The following is a 24,631-nucleotide window of genomic DNA, read 5'->3' on the forward strand; positions in this document are numbered from 1 at the left end:
TTATAGATCTAGGCATGTTCAGTAAGGTCCAGCACTGCAAAAACGCTTGCATAGCAGTTTGTGCAGTGTTGCATTTTTCTGCTGACAGCTGTAGGCTGTGTCCCTCTGAAATTGAGCAGTGTTGGCACAAGCTCTGGAGGTGATTCAGTGGCACAGGTGACCTTGGTCCACGATGCTGCAGGAGATGCAGAGAGTGAACTGAGAAGCTTTAGCAGCCACTACACCCAACTTCCACCTATTTGCTGCAATGAAGGTGTTTTACAAGTGCTTTATGACTATAATTATAAACACCATCCTAATAGGCTAGGTACTGTATTTAACTTGTAATGAACTTGATTTCAGCTAAACATTCAATTAATGTTACTAGTACAATGGGAAATATAATTACAGTCTTCAGAGGCACATTAAGAACCAAATTTTGCTCTCGGTGTTCTACCACACTGCTGAAGATTCCAGTGGAGTTCCATGTGTGTGCATTCAGAATTTGGTCCTTACACTGGACTCACCTAAATCTTCAGGCTTTCTCATAGGAGTGTGTTTATATTTAAAGCTGCAGCCCCATCTTGTTTAAGATGTTGGTTCTACAAAATCACGTAAGTCCTTACTGAAATTTGCAGATTTTGTAGTCATGCAAATAGCTGTGGAATAAAGCAACTTGTGAAAGGGCCTTCCTGACAGCAGTGTCCAACACTGTCTTAGGGATGATGGATTCAGAGCTCCTTTACTCAGTGCAAGAACTGCTTGATTTTCAAGAGATGCAGCCTGGATAAATCAGTGAGAAGTTCAGATGCTTTGTGTGACTGGAATTCAGGCCTGGTTTTTGCCAGTCTTGTGCTTACTTTTTATTGGGAGTAAATTCTGTTTTGTTAGTTCTCATTCATGCCTTGCTGTGTTCTAACAATTAAAAACATATTTTTGGTAGAATCAGTGCAGAATCACAATAAGGTATTGTGCTTTTTTCCTTCAAGTTAAAGATTTGAACGTGAATATTCAAAAAAATAAGGAAGTTTCCACCACAGCTTGTGTACTTCACAGATGGAAATATCAATTTCTTACAGCAAAAATTGTCTTGTGCTATCCATATGCCAGTCAGTTAACTGCAAACATTTTTCTGCAAACCAAGAAATTCTGTATTGTCTTTAGTTAACGTGCAATTGATTAGGTACTGGCTATGATTTTAAAGTAGTACCTATTTTCTCATTTTTCAGGGATTGTAATAGTAGGGAAAAGTTTAGTAGATGCCATATCCCAGGAGCTCTGGCTTTGTGCCCAGACTGAGGCCATGGTGTTCATTACCATGCAATGGCAATTAAGAACTTGATAGATTGCAGCCACTATGATCCTTCTGTCAGCGTCCACGGGTGAGCTGACATAGGCATGGAGAAATGACAAATAAATCTGGGAATCTGCAGCAGAGCCAAGGCTTCAGAGGAGGACAGTACCAGACAGAGTGTAAGGAAACAAAGGAGAGATGTGTAACCAGGACCTGGATGTGCTAGAACAGAGGCTTTGGAGTGCTCCAGCAGTTCCAAGGTCAGGGATGGTTTCAAGGCAGAGAGTGGTGAGATGGAGCTGTGACTGCCAGGGTTTGTTAAACTGCAGCAATCTAAGGAGTTAGAAAGGTGACTCTCCCTTTCCTAAGGGCAACAAGGACTATTTCCTTCCCTTTGAGGAGTAATCTCTGCACCTCTAGTGGGAACTTCCTTCTGCCATCAGCTGATAAGAGCAGACACCAGGCTGAACACATCCTCTTCCTTTGTAGTCCAAAGAGCAGCCTCGGTGCTGGTGCTTCTCACACACCATCCCTGCCCAGGCTAACACACACAAGGCTGCAGCTAAAGCACTGCGGGGAAGGGATTGCTCAGGAGGTTGCTTTTTCATCTTGTGACAATGGATCTGTTTTTTCAGCCTGTGTTCCCCCCACCAACACTTTGCCTAGCAATTACTGACTCCTCAAAATGAGAGGAGCTGAAGGGAATTAGCTATAAGTGGAGAAGAATCCAGCAGAGAAGGTGCTGGTTCTGCATGATGTATGCAGGAATTGTATCTAAATGTGTTTTGGTTTTTTTTTCCCCACAAGCAACATTCCAGCATCCTTCAGATGATTTTCTCCCTATGTTCTTTGTGTTGGCAGGGGTCTGGATAGCAGTACTGTCTGCAGGGTGTTGTGAACACAGCCTTGCCCATGAAAAATTCCTTACACAGTGGGCAGGAGAATAGATTTGTCTACTCGGGAAACAAGGTCAATGTTTCAGCCTGATAATTGTGTAAGGCAGCTGAAGAATTAGGTAATATCACTGAGGATGTTCCAAAACACTTTTCAATTAATGCTGTAGTTCTTTTGTTTTGTCTTATGGGTGAAACACATGAGATTGAAGATCAAAAAGTACCACACACTTATCAAAGATGTTACAGGACTGAGGGGATGTACAAACAACACTGATCATATTCCACCAAAGGAATTTTAATTTCTCCCCTTCAGAGTCAAGTAGCACATAATAATTCAGGTTTTTCTCTTCTCTGTTCAGAACCATCCAGTATTTTTTGCTGACTGAAACTGCAACTCTCACAGGAATTTTATGTAGCTGGAAAGGACTTCAGGCACCAATCATATATCACCTTCTGCTGCAAAACAATATTAGTTCTGCCTAAACTACTGCCAACTATTGTTTAATCTGTTTTTAAAACTTCTGATGCTGAAATGGTGTCACCTGCTTGGGCAGTTTGTTTGTTTCACTGTCCTCATCTGTCTGAAGTCTTACATCATGTCAGCTTTGACTCTGTGGTTGTCCTACCCCTAGAGAACACGGGAACAATTCATCTCATTCCTGCCCTGACAGCTTTTGACATATCTGAAGACCAGCTTCATGCATGCCCTGAATTTAATTATTTCATGAAATCCCAGGTCACGTTTTATAGACCTGTGATCTTTTTTATGGCTCTGTTGGGAGCTTTGATGATTAGGCAGGGGATGCTGGTTTCTGGCAGATAAACATCTTACTGCTGCGAGGAGATTTGGAAACTGATGCTGAAGTTGTTCTGTGTGAACACATGAGAGGGACTCGTGTTGGGAGCACCCCTCTCCAAAACAGCCCTGGCAAAGCATCAACAAGCAATGAAACGGGATGTGGAGATCTGGGGCACGTTGTGGTTTTGTCTTTTGCAAACATTGATTAAAGGCCGCCTTGTGTTTAAGCTCAAAGGTATGTGTTTAAACCTTAGGAGCTTGTTACAGGAGTTGGTGTACTGGCTGGGTGTGTTTTGGATTAATGGCACTTGTGAGGTAGCCACAAGTCATGGTTGTGAAGCAGACTCTGAGTTTTCCACTCGCTTTGCTTTTGGAATTTGCATCATTAAAGCATTTTTCCTTGAACTCCTATACTGTGGAAGTTCTGATAAACTACTTGTGCTTTGCTGGCCTGAAGTGTGTCCAGCTTTTCAGCTGCATGAGAAGTGCTGCAATGAAAAGCTTCAAAGAGGGAGAAAAATCTCTGACTTCATGGATGACTTGAGGGGGACGTTTTGGCAGGGTATCCTGAGCTTTTTACTCTGAATTTAAAATGCAGGGAAATACTCCAACCACAGAAAACCGGGTTCCACTCTGAGTTAAAGATTAATTTAATCTGGTAGTCACCCCTTCTTTTGACTAGATGTCACCACCTCTGGGTGTCTAAGTCTCCCTTACACACCCCTTAAACCTCTTTAAAATCTCTGTCTTTTCTCTGTGGCTGTTATGGGACATCCTGACCTTTGGAAAATGAAGGCCTAAATGGAGAGTTTTGGAAAACAGTGCTTAGACTCGGTTATTAATAGCTATTTTACTTAAATTGATGGCTGGGGAAGAATCACATGATTTCTTGGGAGATTCCCAATGCTCTATCACCTAAAACTATGAATGGTTTGATGCCAACAGTGTGTGATAAACCTTGTGCATCACTATATCCTCTCTGCTTCACCAGTGGAGAAAGCAGAGGTACTCTAAACAAGAAAACAGCTCACTGTAGTGCAACCTCTGCACACAGGATTTGTTTTATCTGCTCTATTCCACTCCTCCAAAGCTGAAATAAAGCATCTTTTACAGTCTCCATGCCTCAAATACCTCACAGCAACAAAGAAGATTATGGGATTGGTATGAGCAATTTGGTGTGCCCCGAAAACCCTAAAAGATCAGCCCTGTAAATGAGCAGTGCTGGTTGGGAGCACCTGAACAGCTGGACCAGTTTTGGATACTAAAGCAAAGCAAAAGCAACTGGAGAAGCTCCTCAAATTTACTGAAGCTTCTGGAGGCTTTTTGTGTGTGAAGTTATATTCATCTTCCCAGAGTACTATTAGCATATTCACCTACATTTAAATAATTAATTTCCTTGTTATACGCCAACTCTTAATTTTTTCTTCTTTCAGAATTATTGAAATCTGTGACAAGAGGTAGTGATACAAGGAAATGCTTGGTTTCTGGTTTGTTAATCAATTCCATAATATCTCATTCTTCACAATTGCTTTATTTAATAGCACCAATTTCTGCTTTCAGGTCTTGACTTCCCTGTTAAGCATTTAAGTTTCAGAATTTTTTTTTTAATCTTTTAACCTTTATCCCTTTGATTTTTTTTTTTCTCAGCCTATAATTTATTATACAGTCTCCTGTCAGAGGAGGAGGTAGACTAGGTGATTTTTACTGTATTGCAAATTATAATTATTATAGTTATTTGCATTAGTAATGGATTCATTCTTATCACTGAAAACAATTCCATTATCTGATCAGACAGTTATCTTCACACTGTCCGTGATCATATACTTTCATTAGGCACCTCTTTCTCTGAGGGTCAAAAGGAGAATTATTCTTCCGTGCAGTCACTCTGCTCTCCACTTTTAACATCTTTCCCTGGTTAAAAAGAAGTTTTTATCACCTTAAGAGGGTCCTATGCAATAGGAATGTTCTGCTTTCTGTGTTGCCATCCCTTCAGACCCAGCAGGGGATGGCACATGAGCAGTGTCCCCTCTGCCACAGCCACCGGGAGAGGCCTCCTCATTCAGCTTCTGTGGGAGGGAAGGAGAGGCTGATTTTCATGACCCAGCAAAGGTATTTTGGCTCCTTTTAGAGTGAAAGCAAAGGCTTGAGGATCTACAATCTGTCCTTAGTGAAGGGGAGAAGCCTCCTCTGCCAAGCCTTCCCTGCCCCTGGGGGAGGTGGGGATTTGGGGGTGGTGATGGCAGAGGGAGGGTGCAGAGGGCAGACACATCCTCTCTGACTCCCTGCTGAATTTGCTGAGCCTCTGCAGGGCTATAAATGGCCAGATGCACTGATTCCCAAACTGCAAGCAAGAGGGAGATGGGAAAGGTTGGGAAGAGACGTGAAATCAGGCCACAGAATTTCCTGAAGGACTGAGAGCACCTTGGTGAGAGCTGAGGGTGGTGGAGAACCCTCGCACACTTCCCTGCTGATGATTCTTTTCCCCTCATCAAAAGATAGAAGGCTGATGTTTGGGTAAAGAATTAAGGACAATACAGAAAAAGTTAGCCTAAACAGAGAGTTTAATTTATTTTTGAGCAGCTCCTGTGGCAGTTTCTGTAGTGTGGCTTGGGCTGGAGCCAAGACAGAGAAGGAAGGGGTGGCTCCTGCTCTCCCTCCATCCCCTCAGGCAGGACAAGCTTGTCCTGTGTTTTGCATCCCATGTAATTAAGGTGATGGCTGTCTGTATTCCTCCTCCACGAAGAACCTCTTCTGAGTGAGAAATGGTGCTGCACTTAGGGCTGCACTCACTTTCCAAAGAGGATAATCAGGACTCCCAGAGAATCCATCCTCTGGAACTGCACACCCCAAGTGAGGCACCCAAGCCACCAGTAATGGTGAAAAATAACATTGCTGTTATTTTTCATGGGGAATTTAGACTTAGGTTATATAAATGATGTGCTAAATTACAATAATGGGAATTATTATCTGAACAAATGCATTACTGTGGAGGTTTAGATCCCCTTTTTTCCCCTTCACCTCCCTAATTGGTTAGATTTGAAGCCATTATCTACTTAATGCAATTAAAGGTAATATTTTTCGCAGGATAAACACGCAACAATAATTCTATGGGCCAGAGCACAAAGAGGGACTTGAATGCAACTTTTGTCTTTGGGTCTCACCAAATATAGGTCATCAAAGTGATAGCAAGTGCAGTAGCCACCCAGCTGTTACTGTGCAATTGAACACGACATTTAGACTAATTTAAAGAGTACTTTGCTTCTTGTTTCAGTTTGTCTGCAAGCACAGTTTAGAAGTAAGTGTCATGTAGGGCACTATTAGTATTTTTTTGATTTAGAGCTGTGGAACATCACATCATCCCCCTCCTTTCTTCCTCTGCCCTCTGCTGACCTTTTTTTAACAGTTAAGAATAAGAGTACATCTTACCTTTTTCTTGTCTTCAAATTTATAAAAAAATTAAAATTATATCTGAACTTATTATATAACTTTTCTGGCAAAAAATTGTATTTTGTTCCAGTGAATATATCTTTTGTCAAAGAAACTGCTCCCAGTTTATATCAGCAGCAAGATGTTAACAAATTCAACCTTGTTTTTCCACATTTTAATACAACCACACATAGTATATATTTCTGAAGGATGAGGGTGGGGCAAAGCAGTTTGGGAATTACACTCCAATCAAGAAAAAACAGCCTTCGAGGCATAACATCATAAAATTCCTATTTGAAACCTCTGAGGACACATCCCAGGAAGGTATGGAAATAAATACTCAGCCATAGCACTGTCAGCTGGGGCTAGGTGATGAAAGCTCTAACATGACAAACTAGATTAAAAAAAATCCCTCCAGAGATTCGGGAAGGAGAATTCATCAATGCCAAATTAAGATACGCTCAAATATTTCTTGAAAGATAGAACCTCATTATGCTACTGATTTATGGAGCAAAGTAATGACTGTGGACAGCATTGTCTAAAGACAACAATGAGCACTGCTATATCGCAGTAATAATTAGAGTCACATGAAATCTTCCATTTTTTATTTTTTTTTCTCTAATTCTAAGATGATTTGTAATAAAGGGGGGAAATGCATCGCACGCGGCAATCTAAAATGTAAAGGAAATCTGTGGCCCAAGTTGTTCCCATATATAAAATATTTTAAATTCTTCTTGCAGTGCTGCCCACCAACACAATAATAGTAATTTCTGGCAGGAATTATAAAACCTAAACTATAGCACAAAGCGTTTTTCACCAAATTACTCACTCTATATCCACAATTACAGCCCATTTTTTTTTTTTTCTTATGATGATAACAAAAGATACATTTTAAGATCCTCGCTGTGCTACTCTTCCTTTAATAAATAAAGTGAGCTTTTCAAAAGCCGCAAAACGATGCAGATAAAAATCAAAACATTTCTACATTCAAGGATGCAATCAAAGACTTGCCATGAATGCTGCGATATTAAAGTTAAAAAAAAAAAAAAATAATCAATCCACTGTGTATTTTTGAACATGGTTTGTCACAAATACCCTTCCCAATAGATAAGAATGATTATATGGTAAAGAGCGTAATTTATATATCTCAAGCGTTCTGCTTTTGTCACCGCCATCGTTAAGGAATTTGACACGTTTGCAGGAGAACAATATATGTCAACTGAAATATATACCAATTAGCCCTAAATGGGACACTGAAATGAATGATGCATGTGCATGCTATACTTACCAGTAATAACATGTGGTTTAAAGTCGCTCGCGTTTTCAAACAAGAATTCTTTTTATGTTGCCATTTAAAAAATCTAATATTTCAAAAGGTCAGGAATAAATAGCACCATTAGCATTAAAAGCTAGCTAAAGGGAAAGTAATTTGTTGTTCATTTAACATTGCATTTTATGTAATAGCTTTGTAAAGTGTTCGGGAGGGGGGGAGAGATTTTACTCTGCTAAAACAGGATGACGGCAGCTCCAGTTCATTATTAAAAGGAGATTTTTTATTATGCTGTTGTCAACTTTAACGTCTTGATTCTGTTAGGTGTTTGTTAAAATTACATGGGCTGCTGAAGTGGCTATGGCAAAGGATAATGCTGAGAATATCATGACTGTCAAAACAATTGTGTAGGCAAGAATCCGCTTATTCCAAGGTAATGGAACAAAAGACAAAGGAGAAACTCTTCTGCAGTGTTAGGAAGTTAATAACCCTGCTGAGGTTTCCTCAGCAGGAGACATCAAGATCAGGTCACCAAATCCTAGGAGAGACGAACAGGGAGGGCAGAAGGAAGCAGAGGATGCCAAAGGGATGGGGGTACATGAAAACCCAGCATCAGCCACCAGCTCCCCTCTCTATTGATAAACCCACAACTCTTTATCCTCCTGGAGAGGGTTTGTGTGCTCCTCCAAGGACTGGATGAAGTGTGAAAGCCTCTATTCCTGTGGCTGGATCCTCTTCCTCCTGCCCAAATGTGGCCATGATGCCATGGAAAGCCAAGGAAGGCTTTGCAGGAACAGCCCAGAGCTGGATTTACCAGAGCCTGATGCAGGACAAAGAGCTCAAATCCTTGCATTTATTAGGCCTGACTCTATTATTCTACCACTGTTAGACTAACCACATTTGGGAAAAACTGGAGAGAAATGTCAGGTTTCAAGTGGACAGCAGGGGCTGGGAGGAAGACACAAAGAGAAGTCTGCTGTGTGCTTGCTGCACTTGCTGCTGCCTGAGGAGCTGCACAGGGAGAGAAGGAATCTAACAGGGAGAATACTCCAGGAATTCAGCACATTCAACCAGCCTGTGTCCAATATTTCCAGAGATGGGGAAATTCTCAGACCTCTCAGGCCAACCTGTGCCAGTTTTAACACTCCTATAATACAGAACTTCTTCCATACATCTAAGCTAAATCCTTTTAATCTGGGCAAGAAGCATAACTGCAATTTAGAAGGTCTTTAAACATAAAAGCAAGCCTGCATGTCTCTGACTAAAACTGAAATTGCTGGAGGATATTCTCTTCAGCTGTGTTAAAGCAAGGAACACTTTGGCTTTTATATAAAGAACTTACTTCAGCCCAGAGCATGCCCATAGGTTGCTAATCTACAGTGCTGATGGTTCTTTGTCTATTATTTACATCCCTTATCTCCTTCCCATCACCCTGTGAAAGCTGGCAGAATGCACTCAATTAAAAAAAAACAACAAACAAAACCCAGCAAAAGCCACTATTTTTTTTCTTTCCATACTAGAAAAGTAGTGCTCCAACACAAAATAAATTGGTTTCCACCCCCAGCACTGCACAGAATCTAAAGCCTTGCTGGAGGGTGTTCTGGGTGAGGAAAGGTCACCCAGAGAGACAGAAAGAGCAGAGTGCCCCAGTCTGGGGACCTCAGGAGCAGCAGAGAGAAGGTCTCCAGGAGCAGCAGATCTGTGTAGCAGTAGGTGCCCAGTTCTGTGAGGTTTTATCAGTGAGGATGAATTTCCTCTGGCAGCAGAGGAGACACAGCCCTCCCTGTCCAGCAGAACACTGAGGAACATGAGGCAGGATTACATGGGGACAGAAATTAATTTGTTTCTGTTACCTTCCTTCTTTCCTCTCTCTTGAAATAATTTTGAAACAGGCTGCAAGCAGGGGAATTCTTCAACAGGTTTTGGCACATTCACTCCTAAAGCTACTCTAAAAATTCTGTCTATAGAGAGGTATCCACAGACTTAACCTCTGCCTCCCAAACCAGCAAAAAACAACACACACCACCAGTATTGCAGCTGCAGCTTCCAGTGTTTTATGTATGAGTAGCTTTTATTGGTAGCAAGGGTTTGGGGATCCAAATCTGCTTTTAGCAAGGAGTCAGGGTCTGCAGAACATCCTCCCTCACGGTCTCAGAGCCGCAGAAACGGTACCTGAGGAGAAAGGAAACAAAAGCACCTTGAGCTGTCAGCAGCTGTTGAAATTACACAAGTGGATTTATTTTGATGTTAACACAACCTGATTTGCCATTTGAGACAACTGAACAAACTTTGAGCTTCTAAATTTGAAATATTACTGCTGGGGAAAGCATAGAGTGTATTCATTCCTTACTTTAATGTTACAGTTTTGGGGCTTTCCCCCAGATTTTGTGCTGCTATTTCTAAAGAGACAGAGATCTATCTAGAGATATTTGTGCAGAGGCCAAAGAGCTCCTCTCTACAGAAATACACTTTGTCAGCAATGTGCTTTGGTGATTGGAAACTACAGCCAGACTTCGGACCTTTGCTTTAAGGTGAGTTCAAGTACTGCCTGGCCGTAATCATTCCACTTTGCTGGAAACTGTTTCCCCATCCCATATTGTTTTTTAAGTGAGGGAATTTTAACTGTGCATTTGAAAATAGGTCTAAAATTTTAACTGCACCTCCTGTTCTAGATACTGAGCCATGATGTAGAAGATAAAATAAAATATAAAATAAATAACTGACCAGGAAAATTAGTAAAACTGGATCAGTAAATCACGCTTCTATAATCTGAACATCCAAGCCATACTTCACAGAGTCTAGCCAAATCACTTTTAGCCTCTTTCCTTCAGCTTTAGATGTAGCCTTTCAGTGCAGGCTCCAAGGGTTGGTGTTCCTCATTGGAAGGGCAGGTTTATTATCACCGTCCTCTTTAGTCAATCATGACCTTAAGGGTCATCAATACCTATGGAATACTTGGCTGGTTCCAGCTGACAGTGAATCAGACCCACAAATAATCTGTTTTTCTGGACAGCAGGAGCTTGGCAAGAATGATGCTGACAATCCAGCCAGTGTTAATTTTCTTTTCACCCAAAGGGTTATACAGAAAGTTTGCTCTTCTGAAGCCTGGAGAGATTTTCATTTTTTCTTTGAGGTTATTTAAGGCAAAGGGTTGAAGTGGTAGTGAATAGAACTATGGATGAACAGTGTCTTGAAAGGAAGGAAAGAAAAGGTTTCCTTGAGAAGCTTTTCCTTTGATTGCCTTAAATAGTTTTCTTGTGAAAAGGCTTCCAGTGCACTTATAATTTTGTCACCTATCTTCTCCAGGAACTTTCAAGATTTTCCCAATGGATATACTTACACTGTTCTAGTTTGTCCAGCTTCTATTGTGATAGTTGCAGCTCCCAGTTCAGGAAATGTTGGGTTTATCCAGTTGTTGTTCCAAAGAAATTTAACCTTGGTAATTTCTCCTACATTAACTTCCACATCAATGTAGGCTGTGTAAGTGTTGTCTGGTTTGAGGGTACCCCTGTGAAAAACAGCATTTTATGGGGGTGAGGCATGGCAGCATTTACTGTTAATTTCCAGTCTTGTCAAAGGCTCTGCTGTGATGGCAAGAGGGCAGAAATTTAGCAGAGAGACAGTGTTTATCCTATTTTATGGTAGCAACATTATTGCCAGATTTGTGATGTAATTCATCCCAAACCATTGCTTTTCAGAGGCAGCAAAGGCAGGTGGGCCTGACATGCTGCCTTTTTTTTTTTCTCTCTTCATAAGATCAATTTAAACAGAATTATCAATTACAAACACAAATTAAGGGTTCTGGAAGAAAAGTTTCTTTTCTATTGAATTTTCAACTTACTCGGTGATCTGGTACTGCCTTGTGTTCCCACCACTGCCATACAGGGCAACATTTACATATCCTTCGACTTTGCTCTTTCCAGAGAGGGTCACGGTTACTTTGTACCTCCAAACTACAGAGAAGAAATACAGTGACTTAGACTATAAAATAAATAATAAATGTATCAAATAAATAATAATTAACAATATAAAAAATAATCAAAATATCAGATTCTAGGTGTTGTGGTTTTTTTTGTTTTCCTGTCTGTACAGTATAGTTGAGAGCAAAAGATACATATCACCAGTGAGTTAGATCTGTCCTTATGTCCTAATGAGATCAACACAAGAAATGGAAGACATTTGTGTTACTTTCTGGGAGAGAAAAAAGAGAAAACTAGTCTGTGTTGTAGTAAATATTATACAGATCTCAGCATTTTGACCATGAAAGTTTTCATACAGAGTGAAACTGGCAATAAAGGGGTGTTAGGGACAAATACAGGTACAGAATCTAAGCAGCACAAAAAAATTCTGAAGCTCCAGGAAAATAATTTTTGTGGGTGGGAACTTCCTTTTAACGTGCAATTAACAAAAGGAACTCAAGAAGATTCTGATTTGTGCTTACAAGGGCACACTAAGCAGTGTGTGTAAAGAGCTGGTGTTTAGGGTAACTGAGGTTGTAAAGGAGGTCAAATTGCCCATCCAGTTCTGAAACCAGCTGTGATCAGCTTGTTCTTGGCCTTTGTCAAATGGAGTTTTTGGCATCTCCAGTGATGGAGGTTTCCCAGCTTCCCTGGGCCCCTCTTCCTGCATTTAACCACTGACACTGTGACTGTCATTTTCGTGCTGTTTAATAAGAAATTCCCTTTTTGTGACTTCTGTGCATTGTCTCTCCTCTCTTCTCCTTGAACCCTGCAATCCACTAACATCTCAGTAACCTCCACTACACTCTAGAGTTTCTCAGCAACTTTCTTGTACTGTAGGGCCCCAAACTGGCATTAGTGGTGGAGCAAAAGAGGACAAAGCAAGAGGAACAGCAGAGACTTTGCACTGTGATGAGATCTGTTCATCTGCTGAAGTCAATTGTCAAACAGGAAAATAAATTTTTTACAGAGTAGGTAGCAATGGAAGCATTCAAAACTCACGAGGAAAATCCTTGGCCTCTCCAGTGTTCAGGTAAAATTTCATGAAATCACTTGTAACTTTGTCCTTGAATTTGTCTGCATAGTGACCCATATTTGGGCATCCCTCATCTGGGCATGGGAAACAGTTTCCCTAGCAAAAACAAAGATATCTATTAATAACATTATCCAGCCAGCCAAGGAAAAAAAAAAAAAAAAAAAAAAAATTAGTCAAAGGATTTATTTTTAATGATGTTTTAGATAGGGTCCATCCTGAAACTCTGAGAAATACTTACTGATTGAAAAAGATCATACGAAGCACAATGATAGCCTAAAAATCCGTCAGGGTAGATGATACTGTCCGAGTAGTACTTGTAACTGCGCAAGTGGTTGCAGGCCACAAAGTCCCGAGTTCCTATGGAAAGATGCCCCCAGATTAGTTCCCCTTTTCTCCCACCACTCAAGGGAAGAAACCCATGTCACTGCCATGCATCATTCCTCCTCCAAAGCCTCATCGCAATTCCTGGGTGTCCAGCCTGAGGTTGGAACCTTTCTTGCTTCTAAGGAATGTCACTGGCTCAACAGGTACAAAATGCAAACTTGAAATGCTTTGTGGAGACCGACTGTGCAGCTCAGCCCAGCCCCTGCCCCTCAAAAAACACTTATTCAAGCAATCTGACCGAGTTTAACAATGGAAAGCAAAGCTGCCTGAAGCAGGTCTTTTGTAGGCAACAGTTTCATTACCATAACAAAAGAAAACCAAATGAAAAGTATTTAACAGTGAACTTCCTAGGGCAGTGCTGATTTGCTCCAGCTGAGGGCTTCAAAACAAAATTATTATTATTTGGGGGGTGCTTAAGAAAGGGAGACTCTTAGATTAAAATAATGAATATATTATTTTTCTTTGTGTTGCCTGTATTTTCCTGACTTTAGGTTAAAAAGAAGACCATATACTACTCAGTTATTTCTTTGTGCTTTAATTCCCCATTATTGATAACAAGTTTACTCTATTAAAAAAAAAAGGGGAGGGGGGAAGAATGAAAAAGTAATGCCTCCAGCTGCACTGAATAAAACCTGGAGTAAAAGGCTAGCTCTCACAAATCACTTAATGGCTTCCCAGAGTTTAAGGTGTTTGCTGTAGTGTAAGAAAGAGCTCAGATAATAATGTGCTGAAAAATCTCCACAGTAGAAATCTTCGGGGTTTTTTTATTTATTTATTTTTTAATCTTATGCGAGATTTAGTTTTAGAAAGATGAATAGGAATTCTCTGATACTTAGAGATTTTATCAGGACCATGTCAAACGACAAAGAGCAGTGTATTTGAGCAAGTACGTGCCAGTCTTTTTTTAGCTGCCTAAAAATAGACACAATGACATCACTTCAATGCAACTCAGATTGTAATCCGTAATTTAACAAGGAATTGTATTAATTGCTCTGTCTCGGAAGAATTTCAGCTGGAAAAGCTCTCCCAGGAGGAGCTGTGAACATCTTTGCCCAATTCCAGCAGTGCTGCTGCTGGGCAATTAGACACAAAATGCAATGTGTTCTTAAAGACCCTTCGAAATATTTGGCAGAGCTCCAGCAACTTTTGTTTCTGATATTAGGTCCTTTAGAGGAAACACGTTTTCCAGAGGAAAACCCTTTGTCTTGTTTATTTTTTAATATGCTCTGGAAAAGTGGTGTGTTTTGAAGATTTTAACAGTTTCACTGCAGTCTGCCATTGCTGGTGGATGCACCAAAAGCTAATGCAAAACACCTGAATTAAGGGAAAACAAGTGGCTGCACTTTGAGGGGTGGCCTTGCCCTGAATTTGTAATGCAAAGAGCACATTTACCTTCCCAGATGCCATCGATATCCACGATCTGTGAAACAGGGTTCTTCTCACACCCAGGCATCTCCACTCCTCCATTTGGATAAAAATCAATATGTCCTATGGCTGGGCTCATGCCAAAACCTGAAACAGGGGTAAGCATGTTTTAAATTAATGTTGTCTCATACCTGGAGCTGCTGGCCTCAGGTTTGCCTGTGCCTGGTGCTTTAGGACAGGAGCTGCTGGTGGCTAAAGTGGTGAATTTGTTCTGTTCTGCCATGGCACAACAACCCCGGTGAACAATCAGAGCATTTAAGTGCCACAGGGCATAAATAATTCAGCACAGGAAATAATAAATAATCAGCACAGTACAGCTGTATTCTCACCTAAGTTGGGGATTGTGGGAGCTGAGTCAGTGTGGATAACGTCAACAAATTCTGCATCAGATTTATCCAGTCTGACTTCAATTGGAGTGCCTTGAAAATAAGGTTGTGCAGGGTCCAGTCCTGAGAGGAAAAGAGTAGTGTTATGTATAAATAAAGAGATGTAGGTGTAGAATCATTTTACACATCATTGATTGATTGCACATAATGAATATCAGACCTATGATTGCCTATGGTTCCTTATATCTAAGTAATAGAGGCATTAATAAAATGAGGGCCTGTGCTCTCTTACCAAGTGGCTTTTCTCCCAGGAAGTCACCTGTGGGAAGCCTGTTACATTTTACTGCTTTAAATACTTACAGCAATATTGAATGCCAACACTTGGAATTAACTTTTTTTTTTTGTTTTAATTGAACTTCTCTTTAATACATTGCTCAAACTGAGGCTGCTGTGTCTGCATCCCAAGTAACTGATCCATCTTTGTGGTTTCTAGAGTCCCTTGCTTGAGAGTACTCAGAGGAATTTGTGCTGATAGCACCCCACCTGCTTGGAGGTGTTGAAACTTGCCTGCCTATGTCAGGCTCCAGATTTTGGGAGAAATATCTAGTTTTGAAGCAATGAGCTTTGTTTTTGAACCTAGCAGAAAATGGAATCAATTTGCTTCCCAAATTGCTGCAGCAATTTCAGGTGCTTGTAAAGTCTTGCAAGTTGCACAGGTTTTGCTGCCTTATACTTGCATCCCTTCTTGTCTCTAGGCAGCATATTTTGGGTTTGCTTTTAAACTGAATTTTGTAGACTATTAGTCCAAGCTTCACCACGCCTGAAATCCCTGAGGAAAAATAACAATTGAAAAGGGTTTTGTTAATAATGTCCAAAATTGTCTTTTATGAGTGAAAGGCCACTCTGCTTAATGCACAATGCCCTTGGCATTGCCTACATGATGAATAAGGAGATCAAACCCACAGCTTTTACCTCTGTAAGTGCTGAACGTGTTTTAAAAAATCCCTTTGCTGTGTAATGTGCAAGCAAAACAATCATCACACTCTCTTCCCCCACTTGCCACAGCCCTGCTCCTTGGGGCACAGCGTGAAAGGGCTGAGTTCTGTGATATTCCAACAACCCCTGTGTTAGAGTCTGAAACACTTGAGTGTGTGCCCTTGTTTCTGATACTTAGTTTTAAGATCCAGAAAAACAGTGAATTTCATGTAACATGAAATTCATGAGCATGTTTTCATGGTGATACATGAGAACAAATGTTAAAGTTAGATGGAAAAAGCTAAAAGTGTGTGTAGATTAAAAAGTTTTCTTAAATCACTGGATGAAAAAGTTAGTTTAGAGAACAGGAGACAAGATGGAAGATTTAAGGTGTTGTCTCTTGTCCCTTCTTCTTTCTTCTTCATGTTCTTCTCCTAGAGGTTTTTGGGTAGTAGTAAGTGATTGGACAGCAAATGCCATAGTGCAGCACATAAGTGAAGAGCCATTGGGGCATTAAGAAAAATAATATACTTGTCTATTGGTAATTGGGTAAAAATAGGTATAAAGATAAAAGAACTGCGTATTTCGGAGCCATTTTGTGCATCAGACACGAAGTGAGCCACAAGGCCTTGTTTGTACCATCAGAAGAAAGAAATGTACCAGATTGCAAAGATTAACCTTGTGTAGCCAGCCTGGAGAGACCTGTCAAGTTTTGTGATGACCTTTTAACAAACACAAGAAACAAGATTCTAACGAGCTCGGGAGTTTTCTTCAAATCATAAGAACTGAGATAAGCAGGGCTCCCCACCAGGGAGGATCCCAAAAAAATTCAGTCCAAAAGAAGCTGAAAAATCCAGGAAGAAAAATACAGAAAAAAATGAAGCAGAATCAGAGAAACAGAAAAAAGATTTTTTTAGAGAAAAGTTACACCCTGAGTGCACTGCAGCCCACAGCTGCACCCACAAGGGAGAGTGAATAGCAGCACTTGTTTTGGTGGCTCTGGTGTGAGCGTGGCTGCAGTCACTGACCGGTTATTCTGCCAATGCCCGGGCGCCTCCGGCCGGCCTCGCCAGCAGCGTGTGCTCCCAGGCTGTGGCCAATGATGTGAACATCAGCTGGAGAGTATCCATATTCGTCCTGACAAAACAGCAACAAGCAAACATTGCTAGGGCAGTTTGCATCAGCAGCATGGAACACTTAAAAAGGGGCTGGAAAACTCCTTTTAATTTGCCTGCTGACTCAGGAACTCCTATAGGATTTCAGCATCTCTTTTTTACCAGTTGCTTCTGTCCAACACACAGATTTTCCCAAACCTCCTTATTCAGCTGCTGCCCTGGTTTGGAGGTTGTTATAACTCCAGACAGCTCTGCCAGGAGTCCTGAGAGGCTCTGTATCCTTCCAGAGGGCCCCTCAAGGGTTCACAGAATGCTTGTCTGGCTTGTGAGAGTGCACCAGGCAGCAACTCTTGGTTACACCTGGCAGCACCGTGCACAGCTGGGGGAGGGCATGAGAGAAGTGCCTTCAGCCTTTTTGGGCAGGAATTCAGTAGCTGCAATGCAGGTGTGGAGAGTGAGAGGTGGGTCAGAGCACTGCTAGACCCAGCACGCTCTCTGGTTTTTGTTATTTATAGTTCTCTTATGGGAAATTTGTGTTGGAAGCAATTAGATTAAGAGAAAGCTTCAGAGCAAGCTTCACTTCCCGTGTGAAGCTGGCTGCAAAAGAGGACACCTCCTGTGGGTTTGGGCACTGTCCATCACAGCTTTCCCTGGCATGTCCTGCTTGTCCCCAGCCAGTGCTGCCAGCTGGTTTTCTGGTGTTTTGTCAGCTCTTTGGTTCTGTCTCCATGAAAAAGTTCACCATATCCATTATTTCAGCATATTTAAAGTTTTACACTGCATTTGTTAACATCTACAGAGTAACTCTTTGGCAGTACTATGAGAATTTCTTGTAGAATTCCCTCTCCTTAAGTTGGCAGGCCCCGCTGCTATGACACAGTACTCTCCTTTTAAAAAAATGCTTGTTTTCAGCACAACTGATCATGGAGTAGAGGACAATATTTTCTTCTGGTTTACATCCCCCATTTGTGAAAGCTCCAGAGCTGTATTTCTTTCAAACCATGATTATAGCTACAGCTTTAGAAACAGCAGGCTCTTACCGCGAGGACGTTCACGAAATAAGCGATTTCAGCGCCCACGATACGGATGTTGTTCGCTGCCTGGGTGTACTGACACAACGCCCCTCTCTGCCAGTTCACACAGATGCAGTTCACATCTTCCACACTAAGCAACCTCTGTTTTGTAAAACAAAAGTAAAAGCCGTGGTAAACGCAGTATGGGATCAGTTCATGTCGGTCATTGAGGCTCAGCCGCTAAATGTTGTGTGGATTTGTGTGAGAATGTTTTGTAAACCAAAGCTGTGGCATGGATGTGTGCTCAGAGGGGTTTGTGTGATCACACAATGCTGAAAGAGGGTGATATGAAATGTAGTAATCATTTCAGATAACCAGAGCAGTATTTTCTACAGAAAGGAAAACAGTATCAATAATGAAACTTTCAATTTTTCTTTTCAATCAAACTTGGTATGTAACAGTAAATAAGAGCTCTACTTATGCACCTATCCAGTGATTTAAAAGTACTACTTTAACTCAAATTCAATTAGAATATTTTTGATAGTAAAAGTCAAGATTGGTTTTCTGAGGCATATTTGTAGGAAAGAGGATGTGTAAGATGGTGTAAAAGCTCTTGGTGGTCATTTTGGATTTATGGCTTTATTTGGAAATATGTATCTGCAGGCAGAGATACATATTTGCCACAGGGTCAGAAGCTTTACTGTTTTCCATTGAGCTGGATGGTTTGGCTTAAATTATTTTGTTTTAGTAGCTTAAGTATATGGCAACAACCGACAGAGGACAAAAAAGGCCATAAAAGTGTCTGTGACCATGCTAGAAGTAGTAAAAATCAATATGCATATAGGATTATTGCTTAATGGAAAGGAAAGCAAGTAAGAGATACACATAGGAGGATCGATGTATTCACAATCCCCTTTGCTCCACTCTTTATTGAAAAGATTCTGTGAGACCAATTTCTTTCTTAATATAAACTAGAGTATTGTGATAAAACACAGGCTACTGTAATAGATGAAGAAGAATTTAAAGATTTATCTCATGCCTCTACATCCTGGAAAATTGATCAAATGGATTTAAAGGACAAGCTGAAAAAAATTGTGAGCTATCTCATTGATTGTGGAGTTCCAGGAAAAAAAAAGTCTATTTTAAGAGTTCAAAATGTAAGACAGAAAGCTATAAAAACATCAGTCTGCTACTTTAAACAAACTATTAACTGACAAATCCAACAATCATCCATCATTTTCCTTTTCTTTTGATCTAGCATCAAAAGGAAGCAGGCAATTGGGGTGCAATAAATGCAAAATGCCTTGATTTTAGTTTCACCTTGTTCCTTATAGTGTTCTCATTAGTAAAGTAGGAATGCATTATTTAAAAAAAAAAATATAGCTGTGTTAATGGTTGAAAAACCTTATCCTCAAAGTGCCAACAACAGGTATTTTGCTCTGTGCTGCATGACTAGGGGCTTTCATTAGCTCCAGCTGCAATTAAAAGCATGTTTGGAGGACTTGAGAAAACCACAAGCTGGAATTGCACTTTGCATAGGGACAGGGTTAAGAAACAATTTGTGGAATTAGCACAAAAATCAATAAAGCAGAGTACTTTACTACATTCAGTGCTCATAGATTGAAAGCTTTGCTCAAAATGCTCCCCTTGAGGTCCCCTTTGGAGGTACATTTTTATGTCTTTATTGCTTTTGGTAATGGCCAGCCCACATGCTCAGCTCAAACCTTCCTGACAGACCTTCCACATCTAAAAACCTTCTCTTGGCTGGAGAAATAAGATGCAGGAGCTATGAGTCTGCAGTTATTTCTGGAATCACCCCAATCCTAGCCAGCATCTTGCTCCAGGGTTTGTGTTCTTTTTTACCAAGTAAAGGGTATTCACTGAATCAAATCTTCTTGTCACTCACTGGACTAGAGAGAAAAGCTGAGTGCATTTTACCCCCTGATTTCCTCAAGGTGCAAAGCTACATATTCAATTTGGTAACAATCTGAAAATGTGAATTATTTTTTGCTTTCTTGTCACTACGATTACCATGAGAAAATTTTGTTAGAAGTAGAGAAAACAGGCAATTTATATGAATGTATTTATAAATGCAAACTAAGGGTGTCCCCCTGGTACCTACCTTGCACATGTCTGACAGCCAGTTTTCTTCTCCATTGTCTACAAATCCATGAACAATAAATCTGGTCTTCCTGCTTGGATTAAAATTTGAGGCTTCAATTGTTGACTTATCAACAGCAGACACCTCCTATATTAATGTAGATTTTAAAAATCATTAAATTAGTATAGATAAGAACTTAATAAACCTTTAAATCTACCTTCTGTAGATAAGTTTTCCAAGCTGCAAAGACCTAAACTGTGCTTATCTCTGCAGGAGTTTTAAAGTTTTGCAATGTTGAACTCATCTGCAAGAGTTCACATGAAGGTTTATGTTTATCTCCATTCGAAGCAAGCTTTGACACCTATCTCAGAGCAGACAAGACTTCAGCGTGTTTTGATTTTATCTGTAGAGAAATATTACCCCAAAATGCTCAGTTTCCCAGTAGCTCTCAGTGGGGACCCTGCCAAGGAGCTGGAAGAGGTGGTCTTTTGAATCAAGTGGAGGTTTGGCCATTTTTAACACTTTTCAGGAGCACAGAGCTGGAGTCTGTGTTTGTTAACAATTTTTGCAGGTGATTCATTAATGTTTAAACCACAGCAGCTCTTACTTGAAAGTCCTCGGTGTTTTCTCTAGTGTACAGGAGGAAACGAGTGTCTACACTCTCTGGCTTCCAGGGTAATTTGTAGACTGGCCTTTCTGTAGTCCCAGACCATGGTATATCATCTGTGAAGCACCCAAGCCTTTCATAGCAAACTTCTTTGCCTGTAGCATGAAGATAAAAACAATAATGTGTGAATGAGAAGTCAGAACTCACAACATGGCTTCTCTGGGGGTCTCTTTGTTCCTGGAAAATTCCCAGAGTTTCCAGAAAGCCGAGACCAGCAGTTGCCCTTTCCCAGATCTTGAGAGGCTGCAGTTTACCCCAAGGAGAGAAGCCACCCCACTGCTCATCAACAAATGATATCAACAATATCTTGTGGTATCCTGTGCAAGTCCTTGGCTACCCTCCCCCAGCTGTTGCTTTGCCCAAGGCAGAGACAGCTGATGAATTTCTCCTAATTCCAAGCCAAAACATTGCAGGTAATCAGCAATAAACTGGGACTGTGCTGAACAGCTTACATGAGAAGTCTTACACTACACAAGCCATTGTCTTCTTCTGAATACAAATCTTTACCCTCTTTAGACTCCACCCCCTGGCCCTGGATTTTTTTTCCATTTCTATCACTAATAAGAGTGCAAGAAATAATTTCCTATGTTTAGTAGAGCAGTAACTTTGTTCTGAGGTAGGAAACATCAGCTTTTCTTGCTCACTCCTAGGGCAGAATTCCCAAAGTGGAGAAGACAGACAACATGCACACTCTCATCTCACCATTCCTGTATGGAAAAGTGAATCACATTAACTTCAATCAGTAAGTTTTAAGGCACCAGGGTGTACAATAATACCTAGAAAACAGGTGAGAAATGCAGCAGCATAGAAAGGCAATACAAACACTAACCCCATACCCTTACCTTCTGCTGCGCTGAGCAGAAACAGGCCAAGAATCCAAACTCCAAGCATCTGGAACAGCAGAAAAAGAAGCAGCTAGGATTTGCTAACCCACTCGTTTAGCAAGCACACTCAGCCCTCTGGTGCTGAATTTTCTCAAGGTGAACAGAGTGCCTGCTGTTTCTGCAGGATGTATCCCTGACTGCTGTGTGTGCCAGACAGGTGTGAGTCAGCTTTGTGTTTGCTTGCTCCAAGGGAGAATGAGGAGCCATAAATACACAAAAGCATAGCTTAAATCCAGGATGATTTTTTTCCCCTTTCTAATCAGATGTACAGGAGCTACTTTGGAATTAGAATAAGAACTAGCAGAACATGAGCTGCCATTCTCCTTCACATTCCTGTGCTGTGAGGAGCCACAAATCTGATGAAGTACAAGGGAAAACCCCCAGACCTGAACTACTTACGATGCAGTCTTGGAGATCCTGGCATTAATGTGTAAACTTTGCATGTATTTTTATAGTCTGCTTTATCCTTGGAAATGTTCTGAGAAAGATAGGAATATTTGTTTCTGGTTACAGCTTATAGATAAGATGAAAAATAACTTTAATGTTTGGCTTGTTTGATAAATCCAAAATCCATGGACATAGATTTCTTGAATCACTGAGCTGGATCTCACAATATGATTTGAGATCCAGAGGTTGGTGATTCCCAGGCAGCAACTCATCAGGAGTGGCCCATGAAAGAGAATTATATGGATCTGTGTGTCTTGTCTTGGCTGGTAAGGCTTTTATTTTTGGTGTTGTATAGTTGGGGTGTAGGAGATCTACTGGGGGAGTTAGTAGGAAACCACATAATTTTAAAGTCCCATTCCTTGTCCTGTATCAAGTGACTTCAAATGTGGAATGTTCCCGTGTTTTCTGAAGACTTATCCCTTTTGGGAAACTCTTTGTGGGTTTGGTATATTCTTTTCAGAGTGAAAGAGTACGACTTTCTCTGGGCATCCCTTTAAATTCCTTGCTGAAATAAGTAGATGTAGAAGGACATTTGTGTAACCCCTGGGATCCTTTCTATACTACCCATGTAACCAAGCTTAGAGAAAGGTTCTGAGTGATGAACTGAGAGCAAACACACTGGAAATATACAGAAACAACATACAGAATTCTCTCAGATATTGGGATATGGCTGGAATGCTACAAAGCTCTGTAGATTGTTCTGGTAGAAACATGAGCTAAAAGGTGAAAAGCAGCCTGTGCAAATGCTAGGCCTGTGCACAGGACTAGGTCTGGCAACTTGGACCTGTTTGTCTCTAGGAGAAGGCCCTAAGTGAACTCAAGAAGAAATGAAACCTGCGCTGACTCCACTTCTGGAGCTTTGTCAGCTTGGCTATGCTTTATGGCCTTTATGTTTGCAGAGTTGATGTTCCCTGATCTCCACCTCTGGGAATGACCAAATGGATAGCAGGTGTTTCACTGCTGTCATCGGTGCTAATGGAGTTTATTTTTTTAAGCAGATAATTTTTTTTTATTAAGATACCACCTTTGATACTGATTTAGGGCTCAGTGCTCCTGTCTTTAGCTGAAGTGGGATTTTGGTTTGTAAATAGCTTTGTATCAGAGAAATCAGTACATGCCCCAGTGCACTGACAAGATTTAACACTTGTTCAAGACGAGGGGGGATCAGATTTTCCCATTTAATTTAAGAGCTGGTGGAAAAGATTTGAGTTAGGATTTTATCCATTAGTCTGCTGCTCTTATTCAATACTGTAATAATACAGGTCAGACAGAATAAATGGACAATTCTTTAGGCCACAGTCAGCTGGATTTCAGCTGCTTGCTTCTCCTTTGGGAAGGCTGGGCTGGGGTGCAGGGCCCTCAGTACGATGCAGGCTGCTCTGTGCCTGGAGGAGCTGCTCTGGTCCTCGTGGCCCCACGGCTGGGGGCCTTGGAAGAAGGATGGGTTTTGATTTAAAAAAAAAAAGATGGTAAATTAAGGCACAGCTATGTTTCTCCAGTCCTGAAGAAGGTGCAGTCCGGAATAGGAAACAGGAGAGCAGAGGACTGGATTTATGGTGTTGCAGGATGCTGTGGCTCTCTCTTGGGACACTGTGGGACAATGTCCCAGCATTGTTCACATTTTTCCTTGCCATGTGTCAATTCCCCTGGAGACTTGCAGGACTCAGAACTGCAGGTCTCTCTGGCTGAACCTCAAACTTGTGCTTAATTATGCTTTTAATTTTTTTATACACTTGTGTTTAGTCAAAGATACAACAGGGTTGGGGTTTTTCTTAAAAAAAAAACCATTCAGAAGTTTATATTCATAAATATTCTCATGGTATTTCTACCCCTATTTCTCTGAAGTTTATCTGCCCAAGTGCTTTTACATCATTTATCAAAAGTGGGGAAATGGGAGTAAATAAATCATTAACTCTTTCCTCCTATTCATTAGCTCAGAGTTTGGGTTTTATACTTGGAAAAATATCCACTGCCTTGGTCTCTTACAGCTGCAGGAGGCTCACTCCTGCCATGCTTTGCAGAGCAGCAATGGTCATTTCTAATGTGAAATGCTCAGGTTTTGCTAAGCCTGGTTACTCAGAGTTTCTCTTGAGGAGTTTCAGTGGCCACTGCAAATGTTCATGTTTGAAATTAAACAGTTTGAAATTATCCAGGAGCAGGGATTTAGTGTTTAGTTCCTTCCAAAGTGGGGAGCACTTGAGGTTTGTCTTATCTGTGTTTTCCAAGCAGGTGCAGGTAAAAAGGGCTGGGCTCACCTGCTGCAGGAATAACCTGGCCTTGTGCTGCTCCTGCCCCATCCCAGAGTGTCCTCTGAAGACAGGGCTCTTGTGTGGGGCTGGAAAACTCTGACCAGCTCACAGGCTGCAGAAAGGACGTGTTCCAGACCTGCAGGGGTGTGCTGAGGACACATGTTTCCTTCAGAGTGTTTGGTAACATCCCAGATTTTCCATCTGTCACTGTGGTGGGACTCAGTTCTTGCCTTAAGGAACAGGTAGAGTGAGGCTGTGCAGTGTTTTAGATGGATTTTAAATGGAATCTTGTTGCCTCATAGTTACAAGTAAAATAAACGTGGCTCAAACACGAAAAACATTGACACGTGTGTTTGCAAAGAACTAAAAAAAAACAAGAGGAGAAA

The 24,631-nt window shown here is 41.0% G+C and overlaps 1 protein-coding gene across 1 annotated transcript; it reads right to left on the reverse strand.

Annotated features, from left to right (window-relative positions):
- Positions 1–9,695: 9,695 nt before the first annotated feature.
- Positions 9,696–22,007, reverse strand: PNLIP (pancreatic lipase). Its single transcript, XM_023929932.2, has 13 exons — positions 21,949–22,007; positions 21,508–21,556; positions 20,606–20,760; positions 20,020–20,145; positions 17,925–18,059; positions 16,798–16,906; positions 14,798–14,917; positions 14,436–14,555; positions 12,898–13,016; positions 12,626–12,755; positions 11,506–11,617; positions 11,005–11,172; positions 9,696–9,836 (listed from the first exon to the last, which is right to left on the reverse strand). Exons 2-13 carry the CDS (start codon positions 21,554–21,556, stop codon positions 9,773–9,775), a joined length of 1,407 nt encoding a protein of 468 aa, XP_023785700.1. The 5' UTR covers positions 21,949–22,007; the 3' UTR covers positions 9,696–9,772.
- Positions 22,008–24,631: the final 2,624 nt, after the last annotated feature.

This window comes from Cyanistes caeruleus, chromosome 8 (genome assembly GCF_971803275.1).
Source record: "Cyanistes caeruleus chromosome 8, bCyaCae1.hap1.1, whole genome shotgun sequence".
Classification (NCBI taxonomy): domain Eukaryota; kingdom Metazoa; phylum Chordata; class Aves; order Passeriformes; family Paridae; genus Cyanistes; species Cyanistes caeruleus.